Here is a 15,232-nt window from a genome sequence, read left to right on the forward strand (position 1 = left end):
ATTTAAAAGGTTAAGTTTCTTACTGAACTGTCACCCTGAGAGCCACTGAAAGTGTTTATATCTGAAGATGTAAATGGCCCATTTCTTTTATTATTCTCCTTAAAAAAATATTGGTTATGGTTATAGTTAGAGAAACATTGTGTTTATTGTTAAACATTTCAAATGTCAGTTCTAGCTAGTGTCAAAGTCAAGCACTTTGTGCCCAACCACCTTCCCGTCTTTGTCACCCTTACCTTTTCCTGCACTTGAAGATCATACTACTTCCTACATTTGCACTAAATATTAACAGGACATACTATTAATTGCTATTGCAAGTTTGTTGCATCTGGACATAATTCTTCAGACACAAGGATGGCTCATTTTTTTAATTAGAAGAAAAATAAACTGGTATGTTTACCACAACAGACAGCATGAAAAAAAGACCCAGAAAATGTGAAAATTGTGAAGGTGAGATTTACTGGTATTCACATTTTTTAAAAGGAGACTACATTAAAACACATTTACAGCCCTAAGCTGCTCAATTTGACTAGAAATATTCCACTTCTAGTCCTCTGAAACAGTAAATGCCTTGCATAAGGCACCTCTATGTTTATTGTTTTCGGTGGAGGAGATTGTTGTTTGAACCCTTTTACTCCTCATTTTCCTACCGCTCTGTGGATTTGATGTGCGCCACAGAGGTAAGAGAAGAATGCAAACCTGAAACCCCATTGAAAGCTAGAGAAAGGACAAGAGTGTCAGATGCAGAGAAACACACATACATAGTAAACAAAGACAAAACACAAAACAAAAAACTATTTTAAGAGACGAAAAAAAACTTTATTGTGGCGCTGCAGTGTGCCACTTGACATGAGCTGTCAGAGAGGAGAGTGCGTGATTGATCATATGTAATTTATTTATGCTCAATTCATCCCACCTAGATAGCAGGAATGAGCAACAGAGAAATAAATGCAGAAAGTTCACTCTAACCTGAGATGCCAAGCAGGAACAAAAGCTACAAAGAATACAGTTTAGGGGGAAAAAAGCACCCATGGCTTTCTGACAGACAGAGCTCACCTGTCCTCAAAAGACAGCAGGCTTCATCGACATTTGTCTGAGGTGCTCAGCAGAATCCCTGGGGGGACACCTTAGGCTTTGATACTGCCTCAGTTTAGTGTTGTGGTTGTCAGAGTGATAGGGGGGAAAAAAGAGACACAGGGGCAAGGGGAGAGTTGGAGATGGAAGACGGGGGCTCGGGTGAAGGGTAGGGTGGGAGGGGATGAGAGAAGGGCAGGTGATCAAAGAGAAGGGAAAGAGAGGGGAGCTTGGAGAGAGCAGCAGAGGGCTGAAGAATGATGAATGGAAAGGCGGGGGGCTGAGAAAGACCGTGAGTGGATAGTAGTGAAAAGAAGAGCGAAGGGTGGGATTGTGAACCAGTGAGAAAGAGAGTATGAGGGCAAATGAGGGAGCAATTCATTTCGACCTTTTCAGCGAGAAACCTTTGGAGTGGCCGCGTTGATCGATATTTTAGTGATATGGTCTTGTTTTGGTTAAAGAACATTTTTCCTAGAGAATTTGCTGTCTGACTGAATGCTTCATGCGCACTGTTTACGTGGTGATTTTTTTTCTGAGAGAATGGGACAAAAGCCATCTAATTCCCTCTCACCTCCCCACTAAATGGCTATCAGTCAAAGTGAACATGGTCTCTTGATGATAAAGAGCTCCTCGTTTTCTGCGTCTGTGTCTGCCTCTCATTACTGCCATACCTCCCTCACTCCCTCCTATTCTTGATATGCAGACTGTGAGCTCGCTGGTTGTCTTTGTGTTTTTCAGACAGGAGGTTGGTATTTCTCAGCTCTCCTTTTGAAAATGTCATAAAGAAAGGTGAGATACACAGTCGCACTTTATGCACTTCTGTCAAAATATCACAGCCTGGCGGGGAAATGTAGTATGCTGGACTTTAGCTAATTCAAAAAACATTAGATTAAACTATTGGTTGACAATTTAGTTGCTTTTCCATCGCCTTGATAGAAATTTTGACTCCCTGAAATGACAAGGGATGGTGAAAGTTTCAGTTTACTGAATGAATTAACAATAAATGAGACTATACATGATTTTGCTATATTACATGGAAAGATCCTTTTTTTAAAAAATAAACATTACAGCGTTATTGTATCACTCTAGTCAGTAAGTTAATAGATGCTGTATGCTCAATTTATTAGTCCGTATTAAGTTTATGTTATGCTACTGTGCTTCAGTAATATTAAATTAGATCACATTGGGGAGGATTTCACGGCCGATTCAGAATTAATGTGACAAAACTTTGTCAAATCTTACCATTGTGTGTTTGAGAAAATAAAACATACTCTTGTTTATTGTTAAAAGTTTTACCCCGTCAGTGCACACTGGCCTTGAAGCTGAAGTCTCAGCATGCTTTTGTTATGTCCCTCTTTTTGACATTTTGGGAAACCTCTTTGGGCCAAGTAAGAGTCATCTCCACATTTTGTATTGATTGAAAACTGGCTGTAATTGCTTTTTAATTGTTGTCCTTGGAAAAAAAGGGACACATTCTACTTTTTTACAGCATTTAGAGAACTCAGCGCTGAGGCTTTTACTCAGAAAGAGTCAAATACTGTGCATCATTTGCTCATAATGCTCTTGACTTTAGAATCTCTCTGTGTACTTGTGATGCTGATTCATTAAGATTTTCTGCATGTTAATCCTTTCCTAACAGTGGTAATGGGCTAAGTTATGTCTCTAAAATAAATATTCACTGTAGAGACCTGACCCAAACTCTGAAAGGTTAAGCATAATTATACATCTCAGAGCTTTTGGCCTTGTATATTTAGATTTATCTATGGACAACTATTAACCTTCAGAGAATGTGAATCCTAAATGAGAATGTAGAAAGGGAAAATTGCTATTCAGAGTGTATCTTTCACTACCTCATATTCATCAAATAGTAAATATCGAAATTATAAACCACAATAGCAGCCATACAACCATGCAATTACATTCATAACTGCACAAAACTGTATGCGACTAATATAAAGTAATCTGTTAAGCATTAGGTTTGCTAATATATTTGTGTATTTTGTATGTATGGGTGGCCAGGCAAGGTGTTGCAGACGAAATGGAAACATTAGCTACATAATTCAGTTGAATTCAGCTTGGTCTTTGTTTTGAGACCGTTTTCATGCCTGGTGGAATATAAAGTAGTCTTCCATCATAAGAAGGAAGGCCATTATAAAAATGTGCTTCTGGTGAAATTTAAACTCTTAAACTGACAGAACAAGTAAAATTGAGCCCTCAGCAATGAATGACTATGAAGATATAATTTTTTATAGATAAGATATCTCAGTGTTGGCCAGAAGGCGAAGACAAGGGAGGAACAGTGTGACATTGAGCAGCCTTCTGACTCCTGTTGACAGTTCCTTTCAATATCTGTTCTCTATATTACTTTAAGCAAGTGTTGACAATGAGATAAACAACAGAGGCCATGGACTAGAGACCAAAGATGTGCTGCTCCAGGAGCCTGTTAACTGTTGATGGACTGTGTTCCCAAAATGAGACAGTTGATTAATACTGTGCTTTTTTTGATCTCCTTCGGTTTTTTGTGTTCAAGTGTGTCTGAATCCAACTCCTCAAAAGTGTCACAGCTGTGTAGAGGAACAGGGAATTACATTGATGTTAGAAATCAGGCCTTAAACACTGACTTACAAACTTTTCTTTTTCGGAGAGACTTCATCCCTTCTATCTGTCAAACGACCAGGAGGTCTGCTGCTCTTCAAGTTGAAAGCTTTGTTAATTAAAAAGGTGTTTGATATGCAGCATTTCGACTGAGAGATCACTTACACACTCACAATCTGCTGCATGCATAGACACAGGGTTGTTTTCTGCTGTAAAATAATTGCGGACATGCAATAATACAGAACACTAAATTAAGAATCCTCAAAAAAATATGAGGAGGACACACAGACAGAATCGCGAAGCTGTGATGAGCTATAATGAATCAAAGCTCTTGAAAATGAAGTATCCTTTTGAGTTGATAATGATGGTGAGATATGCAGGATCAGAAAACGGACTTGTGTGTGCTTTGGCGTCTTTGATCTGTGCATGCATTAGTGTGCGTATGTGTGTTTACACATGCAGGCATTTGTGCTTTCTTGTGTCTGTGTTGGAGAATGTTATCACCTCATGTTGTCAGTTTTAAATGATCTTAAAACAGATTTATTATAGATATGAGTGCTCATTAAAATGGAGTCCTTTGGGGGTCTTGTGTAGCAGCTGCTATGTACAGTGAATATGGCTGAACCTGGTCTTCACCCCAACCTGTTTCTCCCCTCTTTTTTCCCCTCTCTAGAACTCTCTCCTCTTGCTTTCTATTGAGATATTTAGAAGCAATAGATATCCGGACATTGCTGTATAATATATCATCTCCACCATCAGTAACAACCAAATACAAGGATGAGATTCCTCTTGGTGCCTGTGGAGAGTAGTGGAGAGCAGTGAAGACAGGTCAATGATAAAGTTTTCACACTGATTCATGCTAACATTAAATCTCTTTATTTTCCCTCCTTTTCCTTCACTCTACCTCTCCTCCAGGGAGCCCAGCCGTCCGACCAGCCTGCTGCCTGCTGACTGGAGCTCAGGACTGGGTTTGGGGAGGGAGGATGAGCCCTTACCTTCAGGGCTGGAGACCCTGCCACTCAGATTAATGCAGCAGGATTGCACTGCTGTCAAAACCCTGCTTTTAAGACTGAGACGGACATTGCAGGAGGTGGGATACACACAGTCACACACAGATATACTACACAAGCATACAGACTCCTCTTTACATTGGTTTATACCCAAATGAAGGCATTGGAAAGGAGGACGAAGATTTCATCACAGAATACTGTTTTATGAGTGATTCATTGTCATTCCTCTTATAACACACTGAAAGACCCTTCTCTGATCAAGTTATGAATGCATCAAATTGTTTTAAGCCAGAAAGGGTAAGGGGTTAGCAAATAAAATGTAGCAACTGTATCTGGAACCAATACAGTACAGTGTCCCACTGACAAATTCTTAACTCCTTGTCTTTATTAGCTCTATATCAGCTCCATGAAATCATCTCCAAAGCGGATGCTTTTCCGCCTTTAAAAGGTCTCTGTAATGACTTTGTTTTGTTAATTTAATCGGATTCTGCATTAGGGTTAGGAAACTGATGCTTACTTGAGCATCTGCCATCATATTCTTTATATGCACACACATATACTGTATATACTCAAACATTAATCCCCCTGTTTCAGAGTATCACTCTGCTCTTTAAATGCTTTAGCCTGCTTTAAGCAAACGTTTTACCTCAGGCTATGAGGCCATCTCAGTGTGAATGTCGGGAAACCAGTAAAATTACATCCAGACCATTATAGCCGTGATTAGCTGTAATGGTCGCTTAGTGAAGCGCTGACACGTTGCAATAGCTGCACAAGGTTTAACTGCTTAACTGTAAAAACTAGGGAACCATATTGTGAACCATACTGTGCAGTCATGCAGTCTCAACTGTCGTACTGCTTTACACCAGAGTGTAAATGGAAAGTAAAAGTATTCTAGCTTTTAAACATTTCTTGAAGAAATAAATTTGTTGTAAATTTGATTGCATGCTTTATTTTGGGTAATTACAATTTCCAGAGAGCTTGATTTGTGACAGAATCTCCAGTCACAAAGATAAGACATGTGCGCAACCACTGACCGTACATTGCAATTTTATTTAAGTGCAGTTAAGTACAGTTTAGTTACATTTTTTAAAGTTTTGTAAGCACCACAGCAATTGAAGTAGTCATTTGGAAGCTGATGTTGGGTACATTGTGTTTTGCATGTTTTGTGTTGGAATGAAAGTGCTCATATTTTCACTAATACCACTATGTTTTGAAAATGTATGATACATTTACATACCAAAGAGGTGCTCAGGAAGTTGAGCTGAGAGAACACCCATTAGCACTGTCTGGCAGTTGTTTTCTTGTCATCTACATGGGTGACTGACCCTTACCAAATACAGCAATATTATACAGACACTCACTCGCAAGTACAAATACACAAAAAGACATATGAAAGGCTGACCTTGCCTTCCCTAACACCCCACCATTAGTACCTCTAAACTAAGATCAAAGCTAGCTGTGAGGACCTATCTGTGAATTACAGTCCACAGAGGCATATATATGGTTTTCTCTCTCTTTACTGTTCATCTCTCTGTTTTTTTTTCTCCCAGGACCACAGTGAGAGAGACATGAGACATGAAAATGATAAAATAATAATTAGTAGAGAGAGAGACAGAGAGTGAAGTAGTGATGGAGGGACTAAAGTGAGTGTAAGAGAGAGAGAGAGTACACAGCAGCAGAACATGAATATGAAAGAGGAGATACTTTGCCCTCTTTGCTTGCTCTGTTGTGTCATTAACTTGCAAATTTTGTTACCTTCCATCAGTGGATGTAATCCATTGTGCACCAAGGGGAGGGTGACTTGGCATGTCTGTATGCTTAGCATTTTATTTGCTTGACCTTCTGTTATTGAGCCCTAATCTTCTGTTCTTTTCTTTTGTTTTCCTTAACTTATAGTCCCTAACTTCTTCTCTTCTTCTTCTCTTCTCTTCTCTTCTCTTCTCTTCTCTTCTCTTCTCTTCTCTTCTCTTCTCTTCTCTTCTCTTCTCTTCTCTTCTCTTCTCTTCTCTTCTGTTGCACAAAACATAGCTGTTTCAGTTATCTTCAAAACAACTGAAAAGGCCAGGAAATGCTTTCAAAGTGGCAAAAATTACCATAAATGACTCATGCAGCGTAATCTAACAGTTTTGAAGCCAGGCGATCAAGTCCTTAAGTCCAATATTTATCTCATTATCTTCTAGATTTTCTGCATCTGTTCAACTCTGTGCCAACAGTTAGCAACATTAGCAAGTGCTGTTGGGCTCTCACAGACCCTCTGAAAATATAGTTAACTATACTACAATTGAGTAACTAATACAGTGAAAAATACATGGATTCAAAGTTTGAATTTTACATGATACACAAGAACAGACAGTGGCACTCTCTCAAAGCTTTTAGGTTTCACATGGATACAATAAATTTAGTCAATAAATAGCCAATTTTGTTTCACTTCTGGTAGAAACACTGCTGAGAAAAAATGAGCCATGGTCTTCCATTACTCAGATACTACATGCTTTAAGCTACACTGAGTACTAGAGTTTTTCCTTTGACAGGATGTGGCTAATTTTTAAAGACCAATGTGGCCAACTGAGACAGCAAATCAAAAAACATTTTGTATGCTTAAATGCATATTCTAAGTTCAGTTATGTTAGCTGGCTTTATTTATAAAGCTGCCTAATGTTGCTGAACTAGCCAGGAGACCTAGAAACTGTCCAGTGATTAAAATAATAAAAAGTAACAAAACATGCCAGTTTCATCATGGCTGCTGTCAAAAAGTTGTGACAAAAAAGTGAACGAGAGACGAGTGCCTATTATTACAGAGACATGCATGACCAACAGGCCAGATAATACTTAACACCTTATTATATCTAGTGTGCATCATATTTGTCAAATTTGCATATCTTAGCCAGCTGTAGAGATCTACCCTTGATTTATTTCTATCTCAGCAGTTTATGTTGTTGGTTGCATGGGGGAACATTTCTAAAATGCCACGCACCATGTGTGCATTAATGTTGCCTAACACAATGATCCCCATTGTCAATGTCAGCTATGGATTCAAGCAAAACTGTGACAGCCCCATTTGTTACAGCATCTACTCACAATCTTTGTGGGCATGGTTGTGCAATATCAACACATGCACCGCCAGGCCGTGTTAACTTGTGCCTCTGCAGCCCCTCTATCCATCCCAGTGACTCTTACCCCCGAGGCAGCTGCTTGACTTGTGGCAGCAGCTTATTCTTGCTGCCTCGACCAAATCTTTTCAGTGGTGTAGTTGTTACAAGGTTAGCTGTGGATAACGATAAAATGTAGTCGGAAATGCTGTTGTACATTACATTTTAGAGAGTGGGATTCATCACTGCAGCCATCATTTCACCAGGTTTTGGAAAGAGGCAGAATTCACCAGGCTGGCTTATTAACTACCCATCAACATCAGTAAAAGTTTTGGTGAACTCCTACAACAACATCCTGTTTTTATGTGGGGATGAGGTGTTGAGCTATCTCCTACAGAGAGCCATTTCCTAACAGTTTTAGTTTAACAGAAGACCTCTAAGCCCAGGCTTAATAAACAAAGAAAAAACTCTTACCCACACTAAGTCGGTCTTTCCCATTCAAAGCACTCAACCTGTGTTTGCCAAAGAACTCACTAAATTGCATGACAGTATGTTGTTAATGGTGCTGCCGTCTGATAAAAAGCCAAATGTCAATGAGAGAGAGTGGGTATGAATGCACCTTGAGTTATTTAAAGGTTTTTGTTTCTTGATTGAACTGATGTGTGAATGTGATTAAGGGGGTGTATCAAACTACAAAACCTGCTTTCCTTTCTCAGGCCATTCATCATCTTTAGACATTTTGCTTCTGGGAAGTGCAAGTCATTAAATCCAGAGCTCCCAGGCAGCTTTCCCCATTCTTAAATCTGAAAGGCTTTTTACTGAACCACATCTAATTGTGGGGACAGTTGTGTGTTAAGGCCTGTGGGACAGAGGTGACCTTAAAGAGAATGTGTATGTGTTAGAGAGAGAGAAAGATAGACAGAGAGAGAGAGAGAGAGAGTGTGTGGATGCCAGTGAGTATGCGCCTGTCTCTCTACATGGAGAAAGGCATTGATCACCGATGACACATTGAGGGCCTGACGCCATAGCACACCTATAATTCTGATAGGGAGGTATGCTTCTTAAAAAGGTCGGCCAAACTAATAAACCACCAAGTTTATGCTGTGCAAAGATTTGGGGTTGCGCAGAGCTACCTTCAAACTTGAAAGTAGGCCAAAAATATGCCTAAAGTATCAGAGTTTTAGCTTAAATAGCATCTTTTTAGGGTGTCTTGATTACAAATATGGTCCCCTACTTCAAACAACAAAAGGATTGGCTTGCATATTAATCTGCAAGAGGGCAGCAGATGGCGAGAAGACCTTACCAGAGAGCCAAGTGTGTGGAGCATGAACTATGCACATACTTCACTTTACCTCTTCGTGTCCCTTGTCACAAATTTGTCATGTAACTTGTCACATCCTCCCTGTGTGTGCTGTCATGTCTTTACCATGCCGCATTACATCAATATCTGCAGTCCTGGCTAAAGACATGACTTTATCTTCTCCCGCTTTCCCGTCTGTCCTATTTTGAGCCCTCACAAGTGACATTTAGACCATTGTCTGCTCTTTCTACGATGTGTGTGTAAGCGCGTGTGTGTGCATGCATGTGACAGCACATGCACCTATTGTCACATGAATGTATGCACTGTGTTGGGCTTGCACTTGTGTGTGTGTGTGTGTGTGTTTTGGATCCCCCTCTAGCTGCCCCTGCTCTCTGCCCAGTAGACACCTGTGTCAAGGAGCAGAGCCAAAATGTGTCTGATCACAGCTGGCGTTAAAAAACAGAGATTATGTAAGAAACCAGGTGACAAAATACAAGATGCTCCAAAACTAGAGCAACAGACTAAATGTAAAACGACTCTGGTGATATTCTGCCAAAAAAAAATTTACTATACAAAAAGATTTAAGACGCTGCAGCCTAAATGAGCATCTGCTTTAATAGAACACATCTATCATACTTCCCTCTATTTTCTGATTGAATTAGTTGCCAGACTTTCAGGTGTACTGTATTTGCCAATACGGCTTCACAACAAAATTAGGTTGCAAGAATTAGAAGCTAAAATAATTTCATATGCCTTAATTCTGTTACAAACAGACAAGTATCTCTCTTGAAAATAAACACTCTGTGCACATCGCTAACTTACCAGCAACACTTGCAAAGTATGTCGCCAACCTCATCTTGATGTTATCTTCATATTTATGCTTTTTGTCTTTTACAGAGCGCAGAGACAAGTCCTGCCAGCAGTCTCCAGTCTCTACCCATTAGCCCTTGCAGTGAAAAGTCCCTTCCGTTTAAGGTAACCTAAAGCAAACTATTTTATGTGGCTTTATGCATAGGTACAATATTGTATAATATATGTGGAGTGTGCTAAGATGATTCATGAATGTGCTTGTGTGTCAGTGAGAGAGAGAGAATTTAAACGGTTTATGACCAAATTTTCTTTTAATCTGTCACAAAGTTTATCAATTTGTTAGCAGGATAGATGTTTACAAGTATCTTGCTAACAAATAGACTAATAAATGAGACCAAAGACATAACCTTTTTAGTGGAGGGTATAATAGGGTTTAAAGTGATTGTAAAGGTAAAATACACATAAAAGAGCCCAACTGTAGACATTATAGAGTTAACATACTTAAACATTAAGGTAGAAAAATAATAGTTATGTACATGATAAATTACTTGTTTTTGCTCTAATCTGGTTAACAACACACACACTTTTTCTCTCTCTTTAAGTACAGGGAAGTTCAAATCAACTAGCGATTAAAATGTTGCCAACAAAATACAGTATACTGCTGTTGTAAACACATGCAGTATTTTTGCTGAGCTCTGTTGTTGTTCTTTTTGGTAATGGTACAAATAAAACTCTACACTGGGCAACATTTCATCCCACAACCCTCATCTACACTGAGCCAGCCAGATCAATTAACAGAACACAACAGTTTGTCTGTGATCAACTGAATCTTCCTTTGATCCGCATGTCTCCTCCGGTTTTGCTCATATGAGAACAATAAACAGCCCTTTTATCCACATTAGCTCCTAATGAATCTCAGAGAGATCAAGCAGGGAGAAAAGGAGGAGAGGGACCAGGGATGGAGGTGGAAGGAAGGAGAAAGATAAAGAAAGACAGTAACAAAAAGAGTGATAAAAAGGGAGAGAGGTGGGGATAAATTGAATGAGAGAGGGGCAAAGTGTCTTTCTTGGCTTGACAGGTCCCAAACCCCCTCTGTCAACCTAGGACATCAGAGCTGTGCGATCTAGATGAGATTTATTCATCTCTGCAGGGAGTGTGTGTGTGTGTGTGTGTGTGTGTGTGTGTGTGTGTGTGTGTGTGTGTGTGTGTGTGTGAGAGTGAGTGCTCAAGTATGTGCCAGTGTGTGTCTGTGCAGGGTTTAGGTTTACCAAGGAAAGGCTTTCGTCAAGCTTTTCTCTGGGATTTAGTTGGGTGGCAGCAGAGTTCTTGTTAGATTGAGGCGAGAGGAGGAGTAGGGACAAAACTCTTCAACTCTGTGCTACTTTTATTGAACTGTACAATATTAAAAGTTGTGTCTAAAGCACTTTTCAGACATGGAATATGAACACTGCTGGCTTCAAGCTGTGATTCAGACATGGATAGCATTTACAATAACGTTCCCGATAGCTTCATTCAGACATGACAGGAACATTTACGGAAAGAGACGATGCGCGCAGGATATTCGGGTGATTTTTTTTTTTTTTTTTTTGTTCGTTCACAGGCTGCATCACTGATGGATTTTACAACTTTATTTTGCTGTTGAAGCCTTCATTAATAACCATCATGAGAGTGAGGTGTGCTCGCTCCCGCTTATTTCAGTGAATCCACCTCTACTGTCAACTTCATCATTTAACATTATTAGAGAGTGAATCCTGGTACCTGTTTTATAAAGTCTGACATTCACAATCATTGAATGACAGAATTATAAGTTGTCACTCTCTTACCCATCTGATTAGAGAAGATTAATCTCCTAAACATTTATTTAACTGATTTCATACATAAGAGATGAGACATACAAGACTGAGATATTACATTTATTACATTTATTACTATTATTATTAATAGTAGAGGGTGAAACAAGACGCACATTTCTCTCTATATATGTTTTACCCTGAGTTGCTGCAGCCTTGGCGTTAATGTGACAGCATTTAATTCAGACTTGTTGAGAGTTATGTGGAAATGTTACTAGGTCCGTCTTAGTAAGATTGCATTGTGACTTTTATGTAAAAGTGACCATTAATATTCAGATGACACAGTGCCAACAAATATTGGGCATGGCTGTTTATTAAGTGTACTACTTCTGTACTATGTGTATATTTGTGTGAGTGTGTGCATGTGTTTTCATCAGTGTACGTGTGTAGACCCACATATAGTCATTTTTGTTGGTATAATTTGTCACAGTGGCTTAGTTAGTGTACATTTATTCGTGTCTGTGTGAAAGACAGAGTGGCTGTGTGTGTGAGTGCGTGCCCTCTTTATTGACCTACATGGAGTATCAGTGGCAGCTGGATGATAAGGAGAAATTAAAAATGTAGGGTGGGACACAGCATGAAGACCTTGGCTCAAACTCTCACGTGGAGGAACGTACAGATGGACAGACAGCGAAGGTGGATGTGGGAGAGGTAGTTTTTATGAGGAAAAAGAGAGAGAGAAAAAGGTCTGATAAAACAAGCCAAACCACATAATGTAAAACCTGATCAGTCGGTGGATAAAGCCTACAGTGTTGTGTATGTATAGATTCATCACAGTTATTGTGGGTTGATAATCCTCGTGCTGCAGTGTATAGCAGTCAACTGCATTGGTTTGAAATGTCTGTAGATGAATTACTGAGAATCTACAAAGTATACTGTGCATATACTGAGGAAATGTTTTTCTTTTGTTTGTTTGTTTGTTTTTTTTAAAAGATTTTTTGGCATTTTTGCCTTTATTGGGCAGCGAAGAGACAGACAGGAAACAAGGGAGAGAGATTCAACAAAGGATCTATCACATATCACAAGATATTCAGTGAAATTGGGTTGGGGTGGAAGAAAAATGTGAGAGTTGGAAATTTTTAGAAGTCTCATTTCTTAATTAATAAGAAAACCAATGCTCCAGACTATTAAATTGTTCATAAGGGTTTTATTTTCAGAAGTATTGATTATCTATGAAGCATTCATCCTAAATATCCTGAACCTCCTCTTTCGTACCCTGGAGTGGAGAGAGAGAGAGAGAGAGAAGCTGAGGGAGTGGCAGCGGCGCGGAGAGTGATACTGGGAGCAGAGAGAAAGCAGCAAGAGTTGGATGAATTGAGGTTAGGCAGAAGATAGAAGAAGGTAGAGAAAGTCGAGAGTATCGTCTGTTTGTGTGTGTGGGAGAATGACTAAGAAGGTGGGAGGTAAACGGTAACCTTTTGACAGAGCAAGAAAAGCAAAGAAACAACATAAAGAGGGAGAAGGCATATTATGTGAGGAAATAGTTGCAATGCTGAGAATAGGACATTGTTCAACATGACTGATAGATTGAGGAGAAAAGTGATGAGGAAGAAAGTGAGGAAGCTTAAGTTGAGCCACATACTCAAGAAATACATTCAGTTCAATGGCATGAAGTTAGATAACTGAGTAAAAGAGGAGAAAATGAATACAGGAGTGCAAGAGATATAGGTGAGAGAGAGCAAAAATGAGGAAATAGCTTGAGGAGGAGGGCGGTAGAGAAAGTGGGAAGGGAGGGCAAGAAGAAAAAGAGGGATTGAGGGAGGGGCGAGAAGAAGAGAATTTGTCCTGGCACTCCAGAAAACGACTCTGTGGGTGTAAAAATAATTTACGGTAGCCACCTGAGAGGCTGCAGTGTCACAGTGCGCCCTAGTTTAATTTAGACCCAATGCATATGACATGATTTTTATCAGATTTTGTCCCAGTTTAAGTGTTCTACTGTATTTTAGAAGACGTAGAGACGAAGTAAAGCGCTCACATTACAGTTGTTGCCAGAGGTGCGTTCAGAGCAACGGTACATTTAAAGAAAAAAAAAGTCTCTGACAGCAACTTTTGCGCCTAATTAACTGACATTTTGTGTACACTCACCTTTTTTTTCAACAGACATGAGGGGCTTCTTTTTATAGTGAAATATTTATCATCGTGTCAGATGCTGTAAAATTAGAAATTAATAATGTATAATTATAATGACTGCGAATTTATAATTGCAGAACATTCTCCACACCAAGGTCGCAGTATGAGAGGGTCAAAAAGATACATGAATGCAAGAAAAAACGCCAAGTTTCACGCGCACATGTCCTCACAAACATATACAGATATGTAAACATGTACAAAATATCATTCATGAAAAAGCAGAAACACAAAACAGACTGCCTGTCTCATCTCTCTGTCTTTCTCCATCTTTGTCTTCTTTTATGGCTCACTCTCTCCAGATAACCTTTTCCCCAAACACCATCTCTGTCTTTTCTCTGAGTCTCACATTAACAGCTAGGACGGCCAGTTTCTCACACACACTGTCACAAACTGAAGTGTGTTAATGTGCGAGGGAGCCAGAGAGAGAAGGAGAGATGATCAAAAGAGTTCTCGGAATTCACTGTCCATATTTTCTTTAAAAATTTCTTTTCCATCATATCAGTGTTTCCGTGATATGAGTTCTTGCAGTAAAATCAAAACTCATAATAGTAAAATTTGAAGAGGACTTTACATTTCAAGTTATTCATTACACCAACATCTTAGAAAGCCAGTTAAATCTGGGGCTGGTTGCACAAAGATGATGACTAAATAGTTTAAAGCCTAAAAAGTTAGCTACCATCACCCCAGGCTGTCTCTGAACTTTACAGCTGTGTTTCTGTAATAACAATCCATGACACCTGCTGATAAGTGTAAAACAAACCTACTATAATAATTTGTGGTTTGCCAACATGGTTGGGGAGTGAGAATTGACAAGGAAAAGAAATTTTAGAAAGTATTAACACCTTGGATATATTATTTCTGCTACCACAGCACTCATCTCTGATTATTCACAGTAAAATGTCCTCAAAGCTATTTAAATTATTCCAGAAGACATAGAGTACATTTTCTGCTGATGAGCATGGAGCTGAGCAGTTTAAACTGTTGGGTCAGCTGTGCTTTCTTAGTTTCAAAAGAGTCTTAATTCACTCAGAAGACAAAGACATGTAATCCCTCTTAAAATAGTCAGGATTGAATTATAGTCTGACTGTGTGTTAGATTTAATCCATAGTCTGTCTTTGTGCAATGAGCCACTTCATTTTTTACTTTGTCATTTCCTGTCTCTACAACTTGAAATATAGTGGAAATATTGTATTTCACTGTATTTACTTATCCTTATTTTTCTGACCATTTATACTGTCTTTAATAAATCTCAGTGTTAATTCTAGACAAAAGGCAGCTCAGCGACTTTTGTTACATTTCAAGAGGCAGAGCAGGTGACATCTTTAATTTATTTCAAATCGCATAAATATTACAGAACTCGTTTGACAGGTTACCTAA

At 39.1% G+C, this 15,232-nt stretch overlaps 1 protein-coding gene across 4 annotated transcripts in view; it reads left to right on the forward strand.

The window, feature by feature from the left end:
- ccser1 (coiled-coil serine-rich protein 1) overlaps window positions 1-15,232 on the forward strand; it is a 122,294-nt gene that overhangs the window by 34,779 nt on the left and 72,283 nt on the right. For all 4 annotated transcript variants that reach the window (XM_044373861.1, XM_044373876.1, XM_044373884.1 and 1 more), the window contains exons 7-8: window positions 4,582-4,756; window positions 9,963-10,040. In XM_044373861.1, coding sequence (XP_044229796.1) covers window positions 4,582-4,756; window positions 9,963-10,040 — 253 coding nt within the window. The remainder of the gene's footprint in view (window positions 1-4,581; window positions 4,757-9,962; window positions 10,041-15,232) is intronic.

The sequence above is a fragment of the Thunnus albacares genome, chromosome 2, assembly GCF_914725855.1.
Source record: "Thunnus albacares chromosome 2, fThuAlb1.1, whole genome shotgun sequence".
Taxonomy (NCBI): Eukaryota; Metazoa; Chordata; class Actinopteri; order Scombriformes; family Scombridae; genus Thunnus; species Thunnus albacares.